This window comes from Agelaius tricolor, unplaced genomic scaffold (assembly GCF_023055355.1).
Source record: "Agelaius tricolor isolate 1412-34295 unplaced genomic scaffold, bAgeTri1.0.p SCAF_2, whole genome shotgun sequence".
Taxonomy (NCBI): Eukaryota; Metazoa; Chordata; class Aves; order Passeriformes; family Icteridae; genus Agelaius; species Agelaius tricolor.
In genome coordinates, this window is record NW_027269262.1 from 95015397 (window position 1) to 95035493 (window position 20097).

Below are 20097 nucleotides of genomic sequence, written 5' to 3' on the forward strand. Positions count from 1 at the left end.
ACCTCTCCCAGGAAAAAAAATCCAAAAGCTCTTTACAAGTTCCTTTAATATCCACAACTGGAGGTCACAGCGGGAAGAGGGAGCCAGGCTTTGAACTCAGGACACGGCAAAATAAGTTGATCTTTGAGATCCCCTCCAGCCCAAACCATTCCACGATTCCAAGTTCACCTCAAGCAGGACACAACTGCTCTCACATGGAGCCATCCAACCCGGCAAGCACCGAATTATTTAAGGAACAAACACAACATAAATAAGGAAAATTCCCCGGAGAATCTCCCTCCTGCTTTCTCCATCTCCTGCTTCCAGCCAGCTGTGACTGTGCCGAAGCAATCCCGGAGCAGTCCTGCCTGGAAGGGGACATTACAGAGGTGGAAAAGACACGGAGGAGCCTCTTTGTAATATTCCATGATCCCCCCGGGCAAGGCGCAGAGCCGGCGCTGCTGAACGCTGCACTTTTGGATTCAATTAAAGTGATTATCTGTTGTGCCAAATAAATTGTGTCCAGCATCTATCCTGCAGGATTTTACACCTCCAGCCTCATTATTCCCTAACTGTTTCCTCCTGTTTATGCTCTCTCCAATTAAATTGCTGATAATATGAGCCAAAATAAAAAACGAGCGCACCTTGTCCGGAGAAAATTGATTCCCTTTTTTTCCTGCACCGGGCGATTGCCAGGTTTTATATACTCTGTTCCTGGCGATCATTAGTAATTCAATTTTCTTTTTATTAGCCCCCTTATCTGCTGAGCAATATAGTGGCAGAGCTGACCTCTTTCGCACGGGTAAATGTTTAAAATCTTTTCCCTGATTAATTTTGCCAGTTAAGGAAAAGAGGAGAAATGATCCGGCTCTTTGCCATCACAATGAATAAAGCTTAATGTTGATTGTGATGGAATTTCTAATGCCAAGGAAATTGATTGAACGCAGCAATTACCCCGCAATACGAACTCCAGGGAAATGGGATGGTTTTCTCCCCGGCCGTAGCCTTTTGGTTATTTAAAACAATCCAATTTGCAAGGATAATTATATATTAGTGTTTTATCTGCCACCGGGAATGAACATGGGAATTTTGATACTGGCCCGGCATTAGCAGGTTATTGCTGCAAATTACTCCAGATCTGCTTTCTTTCACATAAAGACGAAATTAGGCCATCAATAACCAGAAAAAGGTGGACTGAGGAGATGGGAGAGGCACGAGTGCCCTCTGCAGGGCTGTGTGTGCTTCCCAAAATCCCCAGTTCTCCTGGAAAAGCCCCCGACTCTCCTGCAAAAATCCCAGTTTTCCCACATGGACCACGCAGTTGTCACTCCCGTTCTCCTTGTCCATACATTTTCCACATCTCTGACATTAAAATGAATGAGAAAAAAATCAAGAAATCTTCCTTTGAAGCACTTATTACTAGTTTTTTCCAAGGAAAAAATCCAGGAAATAAGAAATGACAGCTCAGATGCCCAAGCAGGATGAGCCAAGGAATGTTGAGGAAAAGTTCCCAACTACCAGAACTCACTTGTCTGTTGACAAAAAATAGGTTGGGAATAAGCCTCATCCTGCAAGAAATCCCAGATAAAGATAGGAAAACACTGTTGGGAAAGTGTGGGATTCCCACATCCTCTGGCATGGGATTTTTAGATGGGAAAAGCAGGAATATCCTGCTGTCATCACACCTGGATCAGTCAAACCTCACTTAAAACTTGACATTTTCCCCCAAAACTGGTGAGAAAAAGATGCCATCCTTGAACTTTTGGGAATATTCCATCTTCAGTCTGGAGAAAGCCAATAAAGGATTCCCAAGGTGATGGGACAGGACATGGACAAAAAGCTCTTTGGGCATTTAGACTGGCTGGGAGAGCTGGGAATGTCCAGCCTGGAGAAGGGAAGGATCCAGGGAAACCTCAGAGCCTCTTCCAGTGCCTAAAGGGGCTCCAGGAGAGCTGGAGGGGGACTTTGGATAAGAACCTGAAGTGCCAGGACACAGGGAATGGCTTCCTACTGCCAGAGGACAGGGACAGATGGGATTTGGGAAGGAATTTCTGCCTGTGAGATTGGGAAGGTGCTGGAATGAAATTCCCAGAGAAGCTGTGGCTGCCCTATCCCTGTAAGTGTCCAAGACCAGCTTGGATGGAGCTTGGAACAACTTGGGATAGTGAAAGGTGTTCCTTCCCATGGTGGGGATTGGAATTCCATGATCTCCAATGTCCCTTCCCACCCAAATCATTCCATGGTTTTATCCAACACAGTGGCACCCAAGACCTTGATGATCCTTGCTGGTCCTCCAGCTTTTTCCTGGATAAGAAGAGAAACAACCAACACCTTTTATCCCTCTTCCATCACTTCCCCGAGGATCCCAGAGGCGAGGGAGGCAGCCTGACCTGGAACTTTCTCCCTGCTCCACCATCCCATTGGAAAAACTTCCATTTGGGACACGCTCCAATATCTGAGCTGTTATTAAACATCCCACTTAATCAAGTATTTTGGAATTAATTGATAAGAGCTGCAGCTGGATCTCTCACAGAACAGCCCAAATAATCCCAAGAAAATTCCTGCCAATCTGCCACTTTCCACTGGCTCTCTGATCCCTAAAAAACAGCAATTCCCACGGAGAGAAGTAAACAGAGCACTGGAAAACACCAATCCCAGTTCAAGACTCAGCAATGGCTATAAGAGCTTCCCTACTGATAAGACCAAACAGATCCATTTGGGTCCAAGAAGGGAATTGGAAAGTCAGGAGACAGACCAGGACTTGGGAAAAGCAGGAGCAATGTCTCTGTACAGCCCACAGAGCTGTGCCACAGCTCCCAAAATCCTGTGGAACAGGACAAACAGGAAACCAGCCAGGCTGTGTCACCACAAGCCCCACATCCATGGGGACGGAAGGGGCTGATCCAGCTTTTCCAGCCACACTGCCATGCAGGAAGTTGGGAACATTCCTCTCCTCTGTCTTTCCCTCCATGTCCCTGCTCCATTCCTACTCCACTCTGCTCCCAGTGCATCCCAGTAACCCCATTTACTTCCCTCACACCTGCCCAAGGAGAAATGGAAAAGACTGGAAATGCCATCCCTTTGTGGTGATTAATATCCACAATATTTTTGCTGGGATTAATATCCACACTTCACCCCAAAAGAAACCAAAACAACCTTTCCAAAACCTCTTGGATAACCTGGGAGCCAGGAATTGAATCCACAAGACTTCACTTATTCCCAGCTCCCTGTGGAACCAAAAACACTGGCACCACATCCATCATTATACATTTACAGGGAGCATGGGAGTTGTCCCAATCCCTGTGAGCATTCCAGACTTGGGAATATCCCTGCCCCATCCACCACCCAATAATCTTCACCTACTAAACCTGGGGGGAAAAAAAAAACACAGGAGTCCTGAAGTACACAGAGGAACAGCCCTGGAATAATTCCACAGCTTTCCAAACCCAGAGTTTAAGACTATTCCAACACATGAAGCTGTAAATCCTCTGCCTGGGATTGAAGCTCTCCAAGAAAAATCTTGAAGTACAAAAGGATTCAAATCCAGAAAGTCAATTTTAATCAAAGGGAGCAAATCCAAAATTCACCGAGGGAATTTCAAGGAAATCCAGGCTCTTCCTGAATTTCTCTGCAAAGGAGAAGGTGCCACAAAGAGAAGCATCTGCCAGGAAAGGCTGGATAATTGGATCCACTTTTGGAGGGGAAAATGAACTCCCTGCTTTCCCAAGGTCACTTCCAGACCTATTCCCTTTTTTTTCTTCCATACTTCCAACCTTTTCTATTTGCCAAATTCCCAAAGCCTGGAGCAAAACCACATTCCTGCTTTATTTTCTCATTCCTATCCAGCTAAAATAAAGATTTCAGTGCAGGAACATTCCCTTCAATCAAGGAACTGGGATTCCAAACAAGCTGATATCCCTGGGATCATCACTGCCTCAATTCCCTCCGAGATCAAAATGCTGTAGCAATCCTAAATTGTCCCGTGTCTCCAGAGCTTTCTGTCTTTTCATGAAATCATGGAATGATTTGGGTTGGAAGAACTCAAAGATCATGGAATTCCACACTCCTGCTATGAACAGGAACACCTTCCACTATCCCAGGTTGCTCTAATCCCCATCCCAGCCAGCCATGGTCACTTCCAGGGATCCAGGGACAGCCACAGCTTCTCTGGGAACTCCATTCCAGGGCCTTACCACCCTCCTAGGGAAGAATTCCTTTCCAATTTCCCATCTAACCCTGCCCTCTGGCAGTGGGAAGCCATTCCCCCTTGTCCTGGCACTCCAGCCGCTTGTCCAAAATCCCTCACACAGGAAAACTCAACATCTCAACTGCTGAACACCAAATAATCCCAAAATAAAACGGGAGACAAATCCCAGCTAAATGTGATCCAAACTCCTCTCTCAGCTCCAGCAATTTCCACAGGGAATTTCACAGGGCCATGGAGAAAATGTGCCTCATATCCACCTAAAACAACTGAATCCCAGGTGGGGGAAGCCTTTTATCCACAAAAATATCCCTAGGGAACAGAAGAACCAGACTTGGAGCCACCAACAGCCCAACAACATTCCAGACACGTGGTGGTGACACTCTGAGCTCTGAGTTCTGCTCCAAGGCAGCAGGACATGGATGCAAATTTCCTGTTCCCAAACGTGATGGATTCAGTATTCCACTAATTACTGGTGTTTTAAGCAAATTAGATCCAAAACTGGACACCACACTGGGATACAGGTGAGAGATTTGTGTATTCCTGCCTCTGCCAACCTCTTCCTCCTGGGAAAACCTTCCTGAAAATCCAGGGAAACTCCAGGAAAAGCAGGAAACAGATTTTTTTGTGGAAATACCAAAAGCACAACACTGATGTGGAGTCAAAGTTCTCCTCAGTGTTTGCTCCAGGAGGACTCAGCAACACATCCCCAAATCCAAGAACCCTTGGAATCACTCCACTGAGTCCAGTGAGCCCTTGGAATGCCCGTTCCTACCTTCCTTGGTGGCTGCCTGTGTCCTGGTTGCTGGCACCCGGCAGAGGCAGTGCTTGGAAATCTGCACCAGGCCCCGGGGCGAGGAGCGCTTCACCGTCACCAAAGGTTTTCCCCGCGTGGAATTTTTCCTCCGGAGGTGGAAGAGGCTCTTGAGAGCTGTGGTGGGGGAGATGTTCTTCTTATCCGTGGGGGAACTGGGAAAGGGAACGTCACATGGTTAGGAGGGAGCAGGGAAGTGACCCAAATGCTCCTGGTGTTCTTCTCCAGGGCTCCAAGAGGAGTCAAATCCCACCAGGATTCTCCTCTGGGTGAGGGAGGGAGGAGAAGCTCTGAAAATTCCAAGCAAATCAAGGAAATGGGCAAATGTGAGGAGTTCCTGGCAAGGAACAGATGGAGAATGAGGTGTTTGACAGCCAAACTTACTCACTGCCTTCTGCTCAACAGATGTGAGGGATTGAATCATGGAATCATGGAATGGTATAGGTTGAAAAAGATCTCTGAGAGCATCAAGTCCAAGCATTTCCCAGCAGTGCCATGGACACCACTGACCATGTCCCCAAGTTCCACATCCACAGGGATCTTAAATCCTTCCAGGGACGGGGATTCCTAATTCCTGACCATCCTATATAGGAAGGAATTTTCCCAATATCCAAACTAAACCTCCCCTGGAGAAGTTTAAGGCTGTTTCCTCACACCCTGTCCCTTGTTCCCTGGGAGATCCTGATCCTTCCTGAGTTCACCCTCCTGTCAGGGAATTTAGGGAGCCAAAAGGTCCCCGCTGAGCCTCCTTTTCTCCAGGCTGAGTTCTCCCAGCTCCCTCAGCTGCTCCTGGTGCTCCAGACCCTTCCCCAGCTCCATTCTCAACTCTGGACATGCTCCAGACCCTCAATAATTTTCCCCCAGGATTTGAGGAGCCTTAGTAGTGCCCAGAACAGGGGGATGATCCCTTCCCTGGTTCTGCTGGAATTTACCAAGGTGTGGGAGGTCTCCCTGAACTGCCAAAAAAATCCCAAACATTCCCAGCTTCTCCAGGCTGCTCGAGAGTGATTTTCCCAGCACAATCCGCCCACTGATAGTTTTCCAGGCAAAGCAAGGATGGAAACCTGCTGGGAAGCACTGAAAGGATGTGGGAAACAGAAGCAGGAATCAACACAACAATTATGAGAATTTGATACAAAATAAAGGAAAATGCAGCTTCCTTTGCTGAGTGAGGAAGTTTCAGTGATCACAGGGATTCAAAGGATCCAGCTCTAGATCACACAACATCCAAAGGAGACCATGGAACTGCTGAAGCAAATCTAGAGGAGGCCATGGAGATGCTCCAAGGGATGGAGTCCCTCTGCTCTGGAGCCAGGCTGGCAGAGCTGGGAATGTCCAGCCTGGAGAAGGGAAGGATCCAGAGAGACCTCAGAGCCCCTTCCAGTGCCTGAAGGCGCTCCAGGAGAGCTGGAGAAGGATCTAGGACAAGGGATGCAGGGGAGGGACAGGACACAGGGAATGGCTTCCTACTGCCAGAGGGCAGGGATAGATGGGATACTGGGAAGAAATTCCTCCCTGTGAGGGTGGTGAGGGGCTGGGATGGAATTCCCAGAGAAGCTGTGGCTGCCCCATCCCTGAAGTGTCCAAGGCCAGGTTGGATGGGGCTTGGAGCAGCCTGGTCTAGTGGAAGGTGTCCCTGTTCATAGCAGAGGTATGTAATTCCATGATTTTTAAGGTCTTCCAGCCCAAACCACTCCATGATTCCATAAATCCTCCAGCACACAACAGTCCTCACTGGAATTTCTCCCATAGCCACAAATTGACGTGAAACCCACAAAATCCAAAACACAAAATCCAAAGCAACAACTTACCCCACATTCCCTTTCCTCTTGATGATTTTTGTCCGACTCTTCACTTTGTAACTGGACAGTGCAGCCTCTCCAAAGGATTTCATCCCACTGGGAACAACGGACGCCGCGCTCGGAGCCGGTGGGACAGAGACAGTTCGAGGGATATTTGGGGCTGGAGCCTTCTTCTGGTCCTCAGATCTCCACTGGAATGCTGACTTGGAGGTGGAAGGCAAAGTCTGCAAGCTGGAGGCTTTCCACTTATATTTACTGGGAGAAACCCCCAGCTTGGATTGCAATCCCAATTTCTTTATCTTTGCTCCCAAATCCGCTTTGGGGGAGATTTTAGCACCTTTGTCCACTCCCCCAATGCCCTTCTTGGAATTTTCGGCTCGAGGGCTCGCCCACCTCTTCACAATCCGGGAGCTTTTCCCAGGGTTTGCCACCCAGGTGTAGTTGTTTTTCCTGAATTTCTGAGATTTGCTGGAGATGGGTGCTGAGGCAGCTTTTTGGAGAGCGGGAGCTTTGGGAATTACGGGAAATCTGCTCTTCACCAGAGTCACCCCAGCCTGAGCAGGTCGAGAGAGCGTCTCGGCGTTCCCAAAGAGTTTGGGATGTAGGGAAGCATCCTGGACTTCCTCACCATTCGGCTGCCCTGGAGAGAGTGGTTCTGCCCTGATCCGTACCGAGTGCTGCGCTGGCTCCTGACCTGGAAATTCCAAAGGTTTTTGTGGCTCTGATTTCAGTGCCACGGCACTTTCACTGGTGCTTCCAGAGACAGAAAAGGAGCTCCCGGCTCCGCTACCAGGCAGGCACACAGTCCTTGAGGTGGAACTGAAGGAAATGGATAGGGAAGGTCTTCTCTCTTCCTCCTGGAGAAGAGATTTCTGGATGTTTCCATCCGCCGAAGGAGCCACCGCCACTTCCCGCCTGGAAAACTCTCCGTAAGGACCCACATTTTCCTGGCCGGCCCTTTGTGGCACCTGGATATCCACAACGATGTTCCCATCCGTGGTGAAGTCCACGTGTCTCTCTGGGGATGATTCCGGTGCCTCAGGAGTCTGGCTGTCCCCAAGGCTCCCAAAACCCTGGGAAGTGCTGGAAGCACTTCCAGAGTCATACCCCGATCCCGGCAGCCGGTTGTCCAGGGAGTATTTTTTCCTCCAGGAGTGAGTCTGGTGTGGGTGGAAATTCCTGGGAGCCTGCTGGGGGTACCTGGTGGAAAAAGCTCCTCTCCTGGTGTAGCCAGGCTGGCGGGGGTTGTTCCACCTCGGAGGCGCCGGACGTGGGACATTCCCGTGCATGTTCCTGTGGCTGTTTATGAGACCTGTGGCAGAGAAGACAGAGCATTAATTCCCTGATCCCACAGGAATCTGAGAGCAACACAGAGCTGCTCTTCCTTGTGCTGGAATTACACCATCACTTGGGGTTTGGATGATGAGCCAGGGTGGATGGAAAAGTCATGGAATCACAGCGTCCAGAGATGGTCAGTGTTGGAAGGGACCTTCAAGAATATCCGGTTCAGGTTGCTCTGAGCCCCATCCAATTTGGCCTTGGACACTTCCAGGGATCCAGGAGCAGCCACAGATTCTCTGGGAATTCCATCCCAGCCCCTCACCACCCTCACAGGGACGAATTCCTTCCTAAAATCCCATCTATCCCTGCACTCTGGCCGTGGGAAGCCTTTCCCTGTGTCCCAGCAGATCTCAATCCCACCTGACTTCACCCTCCTGTGAGGGAACTTTAGGGAGCCAGAAGGTTCCCCCTGAGCCTCCTTTTCTCCAGGATGAGCCCCCAATCTCCCTCAGCTGCTCCAGACCCTTCCCAAGTACCCTTCCTTGCTTCCCTCCAAAGCAGCAACAAGGATACTCCAAGGCTTTGCTGTTGTGTCCCTCTGGAAGGCAACATCCTTGTTAATTTGGGAATTCCTGCCCTTGTCCAGCCTCAGTGTTTAGAAAACCTTTCCCATGAGTGATTCCCAGAGGAATTTGGAGCCTGGTATTTCAGGAAGAGCTTTTCCTTCACCGGGGTCACGGTGCTGCCAGGAGAGCTGAGTCAGCACATTCCTCGTGGAAAAGCAGGGATTGTTTTCCTCCCTCTCATCATTCCCACATGTAGGAACTCCTGGAGAGGTAAATCTCAAGTCCTGAGTGGAGGTTGTGGCCTCACTAATGAGGAAAATTTACTTTGAAGGACAAAAATAGAGAGATTCAGTGCTAAAATAAGCTCTGGTGCTTTCCAGAGCTTGGGAAAGGCACATGGATCCACATCCCACCTCTGTGCTCCCAGCCCAGGGCTGTGGGACAGGGAAAAGCCCCTTCCCGAAGCCAGGAGAGTTCCAGATCCTGCTGAGAGCAGAATTGTGGGAATTCCCTGGTGTGTGGACCCCAAAATCCCCCAGCACTCCATGAGCTCTGTTCCCTCCCTGCCTTGGCCCACTCAGCTTTCCTGAGTCTTTTCCCTTTCCCCTTTTCCCAGCACTCCCTGGATCACTTCCGTCTTCTCCCAAAACTCCTGACTCCTCTCTTCTCCCCTTTTCCTTCTTTCTCCCAACACTCTGGAATCTTCTCCATCCCCGTCCTACTCACATTCCCCTCAACTGCCCACCCCCCCCCCCCTAAAATCCAACGTCCCACCTCCACCAAAAACTCCCCAGGTCCCATCACAACCTGTCCCTGCCCCAAAGCAGATTCCCAAAACTCCCTTAAAATACCATGCTGTCCTCCAAGATGCCCAGATTTCCCCTCATCCCTACTCCAGGTCCTCTCACATTGCTCCCAGCCGCTCCCAGTTTCCAGACCCCGGCCTCTTTTCCTCGTCCTTCCCTCCCTTTTTTCCCCATATCCTCTCATTTCCCGGTGTCTCCCCAATCCCTTCACACCCTGGAGCACTCGGATCTCCCGGCACAGCCTCTCCCATTACCCATTCTCCCGATTCCCCCCAATTCCCGCACCCTGGAGCACTCGGATCTCCCGACACAGCCGCTCCCGTTCCCAATTCCCCCCAATTCCCCCCCAATTCCCGCACCCTGGAGCACTCGGATCTCCCGGCACAGCCGCTCCCGTTCCTCCATTCCCGCAGAGCTCCCGGACGGCTCCACGGCGCTGTGACGTCATCAACCGGCGCCGCCCGACGCCAACGGACCCACGTGAGCGGTCTTGAGCGGTCACGTGACTCCGCGACCGTCGCCAGGCAACGGGGACGAGACAGCGCGGCCTAAACTGAGCCCGGGCCTAGGCCTGGGATTGGGGGTAACCTAGCCTGGCCTGGCTGATCCCGGCCTCTGTCCCCGGCCTCTGTCCCCGGCCTGGGATAGAACCCCCGTTGTCCCCTGTTCCCAACTCAGCCTGGTCCAGCTGTCATCAGACCCTGTCCCCTGTTCCTATTGTGAAAAACGCCAATCACTTTTTTTTTAAACTTAAAGTTTAATAGTAATAAAATGGTTACAAAAATAGTAATATAATTAGAGTAATAATAATTTGGTCAATTTGGATTAGGACAATATGAGACAATAGAAACAAAGAGCTACAGACGTCCGGATACCTTTTTCTGGGCAAAATAAGCCCGAAAAAGGACACACGTTAACAGAGGATTAACCCTTAAAAACCAATAGCCTGTTGCATATTCATACATCTCATTCATGGTGCATAAATCCAATTTAAACAAAGGAGTCTGTCTGGCCAGCGGCAGCTTCTTCCTCTTAATCCTAACAGCTTCTTCAGGACTGAGCGAAGCAGGAAGAAGTTTGTTTCTTCTGATAAGACAGCAATAAATTCTCTTTCTCTGAAAGATTTAGGTGTCCTGCGGCTTCTATGTCGCTGCAAGTCCTTTTAAAAAAAGTATCTTACATAGCATAGTTTCTCTTTTAACATTATGTTATAACCTAAAACTATATTTAACACACTACTTAAGAAAATTAATACAGCATAACTTTCTAACATAACACATATAATATTCATTTTAATATTTGCTAAAAGCCAATCACAAAATACACATTTTTCACACTATCTTATTCTGAACCAGCTGTCCCCAGCTCCTGTCCTCAGCCTGTGCCACCATGGCTCTCCTCGTTCCCAGCCTCTGTTCCTTCCACAACTTCACCCAGCCATCTCCTGTCCCCATCCCAGCCTGGCCCAGTTGTCCCCATTTCTCTTGTCCCCATCCCAGCCTGGTCCAGTTGTCCCCATTTCTCCTGTCCCCATCCCAGCCCGGCCCAGTTGTCCCCATTTCTCCTGTCCCCATCCCTGCCTGTTTGGTCCAGCTGTCTCCATCTCCAATGATCATGTGAAAAATGCATATTTTATGATTGATTTTTTCGCAAATATTAAAATGAATATTATATGTGTTATGTTAGAAAGTTGTGCTGTATTATTTTTCTTAAGTAGTGTGTTAAATATAGTTTTAGGTTATAACATAATGTTAAAATAGAAACTATGCTATGTAAGATACTTTTGAAAGAAAGGATTCGCAGCAAGATAGCAGTCACAGGACACCTAAATCTTTCAGAGAAAGAGAATTTATTGCTCCATTATCAGAAGAAATTAACAACTTCCCGCCTTGCTCAGTCTTGAAGACGCCGTTAAGATTAAGAGGAAGAAGTTGATGCTGACCAGAGAGACTCCTTTGTTTAAATGGAATTTATGCATCATGTATGAGGTATATGAATATGCAACAAGTTATGTTTTTAAGGGTTTTTTAAGGTTTTTAATCCTCTGTTAACGTGTGTCCTTTTTCAGGCTTATTTTGCCCAGAAAAAGGTACCCGGATGTCCGTAACTCTTTGTTTCTATTGTCTAATATTGTCCTAATCCAAATTGTCCAAATTATTATTACTCTAATTATATCACTATTTTTATAACCATTTTATTACTATTAAACTTCTAAAATTTTAAAAACAAGTGATTGGCATTTTTCACAATCAGATGGCTAAAGCATTTCTCCCATGACTGTTGTCTCAAACAAGGTTCTTTACACCTTCAGGCAAGAGCCTGACCCATAAACTGAGCCAAAATACTGGAATTATTTACAGTTCTGCACAGAAAAGGGGGAGCCAGTTTTTCCTTCTCCCGGCCTTGGTTGTTTCTCCACCTCTCCCTGGTCCTTTGCTTCCATGTTCAGTTGGGTTGGGGTTTGGGTGATATTTTATCCCAAGTTTCTTCTTCTCTCCTTTCTCCATGTCTGCAGCTCCCAAGGCTTCAGTAAGGCTGCAATTACCAAAACGTGTGAAACACAATTTATCTACTTGGAAACTGGAAATCTTGGAGCCAGCCTGGGAGAGCTGGGAATGTTCAGCCTGGAAAACAGAAAGCTCCAGGGAGACCTCAGAGCTCCTTCCAGTGCCTAAAGGGACTCCAAGAGAGCTGGAGAGGGCCTTGAGACAAGGGATGGAGGGACAGGACACAGGGGATGGCTTCAAACTGACAAAAGACAGGGTTAAATGGGATATCGGAAAAAATTCTTCCCCGGGAGGGTGGTGAGGTTCTGGAATAGAATTCCCAGAGAAGCTGTGGCTGCCCAAGGAAGGTTGGATGGGGCTTGGAAGTGCCCAAGGCCAGTTGGGTAGAGCTTGGAGCAACCTGGGAGTGTGGAATGTGTCCCTGCCCGTGGCAGGGATTTGAATGGGATGATCTTCAAGGTTTCTTCCAACATAAACCATTCCCAGATTCTGGGATCTCCTGTATTGAGGTTAACCCGGTCCACCTGTCCCCAGCCCCTCTCCCCACTCCCTGACTCCTGTTCCCTGTCCTCCTTTCAGCCTTATCCAGCTCTCCCAGCTGTCCCCATCCATTCCCTGTCCCCACTCCCTGACCCCTCTCCCCTCACCAATGTCCTCCCGCAGCCAGGCATGAGGGGAAGATTTTCCTGTTGATCCAAAGGAAAATCTCCAGCGAGGAAATGTTAATTCCACCCATCAGCCTCGTGATTCCCTATTTCCCACACTTTGGCTGTCATTTATAAAATATTTCACAGGAAAACCAGTCTCAAAACTTCAAATTTACTGTGGAAGTGAAGAAAATCCTTAAGGAGCTGATTTTCCAAATAATTTCATTCTTCCCCGAGGGAATAAAGCCCATAAACAAAGAGCAGCAGAGCCTCAAGTGTGTAAAGGAGATAAAACTCCAGCCTAAAATTATTCAGGGAACAAAAAGCCGAGCCAAGGAGCTGGAGAAACACGACACCAGGATGGAACATTTGGAAAAGCAACCCATTATCAGCCTCAAATCCTTTAAATCAGACACTGTCCCTTGGGATATCTCACCTCCTAATGCAGCCAGGGAGTTCTGCCTGTCCCAGCTCTGATCAAATCACATCTCTGGGATGAGCCCACATTTTCCCTGCTTGAAAAGGGAGATTAAGTAAATAATTTTTGGTGTTTTGTGATGTTTTAAAGTGGAATATAGGAAGAACCAGCTTGTTGGGATAAACTATTCTGGGAGAAAAGGCTTTAAAGTACAAAGAATTTAGGGAGTCTGACCCTAAAACTGCTAAAAAATACTCCAAATCCTCTCTTTTTTCCAAGCCTTGCACACATGGGAACAGGCTGGGAGCCAGGCAGGCAGGAATGACAGATCTCCTCCCTTTGGGCGGCCTCAGATCAGCTTCAATTGATCCCAAATCCCACCCAGAGTTTCATAATGGCTTTAAACTGACAGGAATTGGCACTTGTACCAAAAAAAATCCTCCTCCACTCCCAGCTGCTCCTTCCCTCCCTTGTGCTGGCACAGGGAGTCGAGTGCTTTGCATAAAAGAGCTCAGAACGAGCTGCTCTGAATTGAAATTAATTCAGCACACGTGGAGGAAAAGCTCATTTTTAACCCAGGGAAGCCGTGGATCCACCACTCCCACAAAATCCAGCCTTGAGAAAAGGCAAACTCAAAGCTGTTTTACCAATTACACCAAAATTTGTAAGGAGAAAATGCAAACTTTGGAGGATCTTGGACCACTTGGGGTCATCCTTTGGATGTTTTCCATCGGGAGAGCTTTGGGATGGGGGTATCCAGAGGAGAAACAGCATTTTAAGCATGAACTGGATCTTCTCCAGGGAATAAAGAGGAGCATCCTGCCTCGGGACAAGCAGCTGGCAGAAATCTCCCCTGGGATTTGTGCAGAGGGCAAAGGACAGATGAAGATGTTAAAATATTAAAAGAAACTTCTTCTTTTTTTTTTTTTTTTTCTGGCTTTCCAACCCATTCCTGTCACAAGCAAGATATTCAAAAAGAATTCATGGCACTTTTAATTCACAGCACTAAGTTTCTATGACACTTTGGAAGTTTAATTTAATTTTTTTTAAAGAGGGAAAAAAAACCCAAAAAAACACAAGTGCAGGGTTTTGAGTGAGTAAACATCCCAGGGAAGGGAACACAGGGAAGAGGAATTAAATTATCTAATTTAGCCCAAAAATAAATCCTTTCAATGTCCTCAAATATTATCCCAGTGCAGATCCAGTGACAAGTGTGCCAGAGGATCCCTGGATCCTGAAACACCCAGGGATCCATTTGCAGGAACAGCATGTGTGGGACATCATGGAATCATGGAATGGTTTGGGTTGGGAGGGACCTTCAGAGTCATGGAATTCCACCCCCTTCCATGGGCAGGGACACCTTCCACTATCCCAGGCTGCTCCAAGCCCTGTCCAACCCAGCCTGGAACAATTCCAGGGATGGGGCAGCCACAGATTTCCTGGAATGTCTTCCAGCACTCTTGAGTCTCTGTGATTGTTGTGTCAAGATTTCAGGGAGATGCCTTAATTAAAGTGTAAAAAAAATGGGAGAGAATTCAGGAGGAAGTGGGAAATCAAGAGACCGAAGGTTTAAAACCTGCGTAGTCCCAAGGTCAGTGGTTGTTCCCTGCATCCTTTTCCTGAAGGATTGGGAAGAGTCTGGAGGTGAGTGACCCATTCCCTGCTGTGCCAGCACCATCCATGGCATGGACTCATGGGATGTGATCTGGCTGCAGGACTTTTCCTCCTCTTCCTCTTCCTCTTCCTCTTCCTCTTCCTCTTCCTCTTCCTCTTCCTCTTCCTCTTCCTCTTCCTCTTCCTCTTCCTCTTCCTCTTCCTTCTTCTCCTTCTCCTCCTCTTCCTCCCGTCCTTCTCCCTCTCCTTTTTATTTCTCCCTCCCGTCTTTCTCTCCTCCTCTTCCTCCCCATCCTCCTTTTCCTTCTCCTTTTCTTTGTTTCTTTCTCCTTCCCCTTCTCCCCTTTCTTCTTCTCAACATTTCCAGGGATGGGGCATGCACAAATTCCCTGAGCAGCCTGATCCAGCCTCTCACCATCCTTGCAGTGAACAATTTCTTCTTCATCTCCAATCTAAACCTCTCCCCTCTCTGTTTAAATCCATCACCCCTCATCCTGTCGCTCCAGGCCCTACTAAAAACCCTTCCTCCCACTCCTGCAGAAATCCATGGACACAGCCCCAGCTCTGAGAGGAGCTCAGCAATTATTTAACACTGAAGAAATCTGCTTCTTCTACAAAATGTTTTTCCTATTTTAACTCCAATGGGGAAAAAAAAAAGTGCTTCCCAAGGGCAAACAAACTCTCGACTCACATTTTTTTGCTGATAACAGCAAGACTCCAGAGTAGGGCTCAAGGGAAGGAGATGTCTCCTGAGTTAGATGGAAAACAGAGAGGAGAATGTCAGGAATGGGAGAAGAAATGGCTGCAGGATCCTAAAGGAAAAGCTGCTGTCATTTATTGAGTGGGTGCTGGTTTTGTGTTGTGGTGTCTGTTTTCTGGGCATGTTTCTTGCCTCCAGTGGCACTGCCAAGGCAGGAGCTGCACGCAGACCTGAATCCACATGTTTGGGAAAGGGAGAGACCAGAGGCATGATCTCTGTGCTTCCATGTCATTGTCATTCCCAGTAGGAATTCTCTTCCAAGGTATTTCAAGTGGGGAGAGAGAGCAAATCCTCTTCTTTCTCCTCTTTGTTCAACCACTGAATCCTGGATGGCTCATTTGGCAATTCCATGGAGGCAGAAGGACCAACCATGGATCAAAAACCTCAGCTACAAATCAATTAATCCAAAAATATCCTAAATCCTCTGCTCTTTGGGAATGGGATCGTGGGGGCTGTGACATCCAATGGCAAAATGAGTTTCCCTTACTGAGTGAGGAAAGGAACCCACAGAGATTCACAGGACCCAGCTCTGGGGTCCCCAACAGTAAAAGGATGTGGAGCTGCTGGAGCAGATCCAGAGGAGGCCATGGAGATGCTCCAAGGGATGGAGCCCCTCTGCTCTGGAACCAGGCTGGGAAAGCTGGGAATGTACAGCCTGGAGAAGAGAAGGCTCCAGGGAGACCTTGGAGCCCCTTCCAGTGCCTGAAGGCGCTCCAGGTGAGCTGGAGAGGGACCTGGGACAAGGGATGGAGTGATAGGACACAGGGAATGGCTTCCCACTGCCAGAGAGCAGGGATAGCTGAGATACTGGGAAGAAATTCCTCCCTGTGAGGGTGGTGAGGGGCTGGGATTGAATTCCTAGAAAATCTGTGGCTGCCCCATCCCTGGAAGTGTCCAAAGCCAGGTTGGATGAGGCTTGGAGCAACCTGGGACAGGGGAAGGTGTCCCTGCCCATGGCAAGGGGTGGAACTGGGTGAATTTGAAGGTCCATTCCAACCCAAACCATTCCATGATTGTGATATGACTCCACCATAGCCTGGCAATGGAATCATGGCTTTTCCCTTGCCAATTCAGAGGGATAGAATCAATCCAACAGGAAACCGTGGCAGAATTCCCAAAAATATTTGTTCATGTGAAAACATTTGTATTGATCCAACTTCAGCTGTGAAGGGGAGAGGACTTTGCTCCCCAAGTGCTTGGGCCTTGGACTTTTCCCTGCTTGGAAAGGTTGGGAAAAAAATCCATACACTGCCAATTGTAAATATTTGGATTGGGAATATGGTTTGGATGGTCAGCATTGCCCAGCAGAACTCTTCCAGGAGCATGTGGCCATCCAGGGATCTGGTTTTATCCCAATTTAATGCAGTTACACCACCAGCTGCCATTGCAAAATTCCCACCTTGCAGGACCTGCTGCTCCAGTGTTCCTGTCAAAAAACATTTGCAAATCCTTTTGGTTTAAGGAAATTTCACAACAGCACGAAAGAGAGGGGAAGCAAACTTCCTGACAATCTGAGCCGTGGCTTTTGCTGGAAAAGCTGAGGGCAAAGTGGCATCAGATGCTCCTTTGCAAGCCCTGGATGAGAGGGAAGGATGTTCAGGAAGAAGGAAGTGAATTTTCCAGACCTTCCTGGCATTTTTTTTACCTGATTCCTCTCCCAGCTGGATCTCTGGAGTTCTGTGGGCAGCACCACTCAGCAAAACAGAGGTCGATGCACATCCAAAAGTCACAGAGGGAATGAAATTTGCTAGATTCCTCCTGGGACCAATTTTTCCTGACATTTCACCCACTGAAGCTCCCTGTGTATTGGTGGGGCACCTTTTGATGGAGCTTGGCACATCCATGGCTTCTCCTTGTCCTCCCAACAGCTCCAGGATGTCCCAGCGCTTCTCCTGACCTGCACAGATGAGTCACATCCAGGTTTTTAAGAAGATCCATGAATTTTGGGTGCTCAGCAGCACCAGCTTGGGGGCACACCACTGTTCCTGGGGGCCTCATGGAGACTCCAGCTCCTCTTCCCCCTCCAGCCTCCGTAGGGTGCTTTGCTCTGGGAACTCCTTTCTTCAAGCTTTGCTCCGGAGAGGCTAAAATTAAACCAGTGATTCCATTGCTGACTGAAAACAGAGCATTCCTTCCCCACCCACGTGTTTTGGATGGACATCAGAAGCCAAACCCTGGCTGCTCAGCCCCATGTGGAAAAACAATCTTCTATTCTGATCCTCCATCCACCGCAGCTCGCTCCGATCGGGATGTTCAGTTCCCAGCCTGGCGTTCAGGGGGGCTCTGAAATGGGATTTGCCTGGAAATGGAAAACATAAACACAAGCAGCCACTATCTCTGCAGCTTATTGCCCTGAACAAAAGCTTATTCTGCTCCAGAGGAGGAGGGGGAAACAGAAGTTAATTCATGGATAAAGCAAGGAAAATAAAATCCCTTCACGATCTCCTTTCCACCCTGTATGTCCACAAGTTCTTTGGGGAAGTGGAGATTTGCAGGCAGACAGTAGAAAGATGGAGATATTTTTCTCTGTCTCTCTGCAATTCCAATCCTCATGGAGGTAAAATCCTAAATATCCCAATCCTCACTGAGCTACTGCCAGGTGGTGCAAACCTGCTCCATGGCCATCCAGCCCCACTGGAGTCATGGAATCACAAAACAATTTGGATTAGAAGGGATTTTTGAAGGGCATCCAGTTCCAACCTCCTGCCACAGGCAGGGATACCTTCCACTATCCCAGGGTGCTCCAAGCCCCATCCAACCTGGCTTTGGACACTTCCAGGGATCCAGGAGCAGCCACAGCTGCTCTGGAAATTCCATTCCAGCCCCTCACCACCCTCACAGGGAAGAATTCCTTCCCAATATCCCATCTATTCCTGACCTCTGGCAGTGGGAAGCCATTCCCTGTGTCCTGTCCCTCCATCCTTTGTCCCAAATCCCTCTCCAGCTCATCTGGAGCCCCTTCAGGCACTGGAAGGGGCTCCAAGGTCTACCTGGAGCCTTCTCCAGGCTGGACATTCCCAGCTTTCCCAGCCTGGCTCCAGAGCAGAGGAGCTCCAGCCCTCAGAGCATCTCTGTGGCCTCCTCTAGACTTGCTCCAACAGCTCCACATCCTTCTGCTCTTGGAACCCAGGGCTGGAGGAAGCTCTTCAAGTGGGGTCTCACCTGAGCGAGGCAGAGGGGCAGAATTCCCCCTTTTCCTCCTGCCCACACTGTGGGATGAGCCTGGGACATGGATCTCTGGGTTCCTGAGCCTCCATCACTGGGATCCCCAAGTTCTTGAGCATCCATCACTGGCACTCCTATAGCATCCATCACTAGGATCCCAAATATTCCCCAGGGAGAGCCAGCACCACAAAATCCCCTTCTGGTCCAAATTCCCAAAGGGTGGAGCCAGGAAAGAATCCCCTGTCAACCCTGATCCCCTCTCACCCTCTGCCTCCCCCAAATCCCTGCGCAATTCCCAGAGCACCAGCTGGTCTTTTCCCACCCAGAATCCATCAAAGGGACAAAACAGGGGCTGTGACACCAATCCCTGTGCCCTGCTGCCTTCCCCCCCCCCCCCCGCCTCCCATATGTTCCTTCCCCACCTTGCACTTCCCACCCCCTTCCCATCGAGCTGAGGCTGGACAAAACTCATGACAGAAGTGATTCCAATCCCGATCCCTCCTGGAGCTTCATTCCCAGATCAGCTAAGGGACAGCCAGGAACTAAACCCACGGCAGCTGCTTTCCTTTAACCCCTTTTTTTCCCAAAAAAAACCCCCACTTTTCCACCCAGGAAAAGGGTGCCAGTCCCATCCCAGGGTGCCCCCTGTGCCGGGATAACCCCCCCACCCCCAAATGCGATTCCCATCTGGAATTCCTCTAGATGTCACCCTCAGCCATCTTTTCCACACAAACACCCCCCCCCCCCCTCCTCCCCCGGCTCGCATTTTCCTTTCTCCAAGATCTTTTTTTTTTTTTTTTTTTTTTTTTAAATTCCTTTCTGATCTCTTTCCGGCCATGTGTGATTGCAGTTTCCTCCGGGCGTCCATTTCATCAGCCCGAAATTAAGGAGCAGCAGGGAAAAAAAAAAAGGGGCGGCGGGCGGGCGGGCGGGCGGTGGGAACCCCCTCCCCTTCTCCCCCCCATCCCACCTCCCCACCCACCACCGACCACCCCAACCCCGCATCCCACATCCCTTCCCACCGCCATCCCGCTTGCTCCCCAAACCTTCCCAAACACCTTCCGACACCCCATTCCCAAACCCCGGCCCCGCTCGGCCCGGAGGCCGGGGAGAGAGGGAGGAGGAGGAGGAGGATTTTTGCCACCTCACCACCATCACTTTTGGGGTGACTTGGCTTTTTTTTTTTTTCCTTTTTTTTTTTTTTTTCTGGGGCTGGATTTTTTTCCTCCTCCCCACATCCAAAAACTCATCCGCAAGCAAGGCCGGCGTTGTCTTTTCCCACCGCCACTGGATGCCAGCGCCAGGGCCGGATCCAGCCTTGGTGACACGAAGGTCACGGTACCTCCAGCCCGGCCTTTTCCTCCCCGCTGTCGCCAATCCCGGAGGCTGCGTGTCCTGGCCGTGCTCCGCTCGTCCGTAGAGGAAAACCCACGCCCGGGGCGATCCCAGAAAAATCCCCAGGGGAAGCTTTCGGCCCTTTGGTTCCGTCCTCTCCTGCATGAGACAATCCCGGCTGTGCGGCTCCGCCGGGCGA

General features: G+C 49.2%; 1 protein-coding gene and 1 long non-coding RNA gene across 5 annotated transcripts in view; both read right to left on the reverse strand.

Annotated features, from left to right (window-relative positions):
- Positions 1-9919, reverse strand: part of ZC3H3 (zinc finger CCCH-type containing 3) — a 127309-nt gene extending 117390 nt beyond the window's left edge. For 2 of the 3 annotated variants that reach the window (XM_071421932.1, XM_071421931.1), the window contains exons 1-3: positions 9812-9919; positions 6809-8111; positions 4959-5152 (exon numbers count right to left, since the gene is read on the reverse strand). In XM_071421932.1, the coding sequence (XP_071278033.1) occupies positions 4959-5152; positions 6809-8111; positions 9812-9857 (1543 nt within the window). In that variant the 5' untranslated portion in view covers positions 9858-9919. Of the gene's footprint in view, positions 1-4958; positions 5153-6808; positions 8112-9665; positions 9723-9811 lie in introns of those variants that run through there. The other variant, XM_071421933.1, reaches the window with a different exon arrangement.
- Positions 9920-11972: 2053 nt separating this feature from the next.
- On the reverse strand, positions 11973-20044 carry LOC139587515 (uncharacterized). Of its 2 annotated transcripts, XR_011678418.1 has the most exons (3): positions 19906-20044; positions 17044-17697; positions 11973-11987 (listed from the first exon to the last, which is right to left on the reverse strand). It is a non-coding gene; the product is annotated as an uncharacterized lncRNA (long non-coding RNA). The 2 variants fall into 2 exon arrangements; XR_011678417.1 differs by lacking the exon at positions 11973-11987 and having other exon boundaries at positions 14035-17697.
- Between the last annotated feature and the right edge of the window lie 53 nt (positions 20045-20097).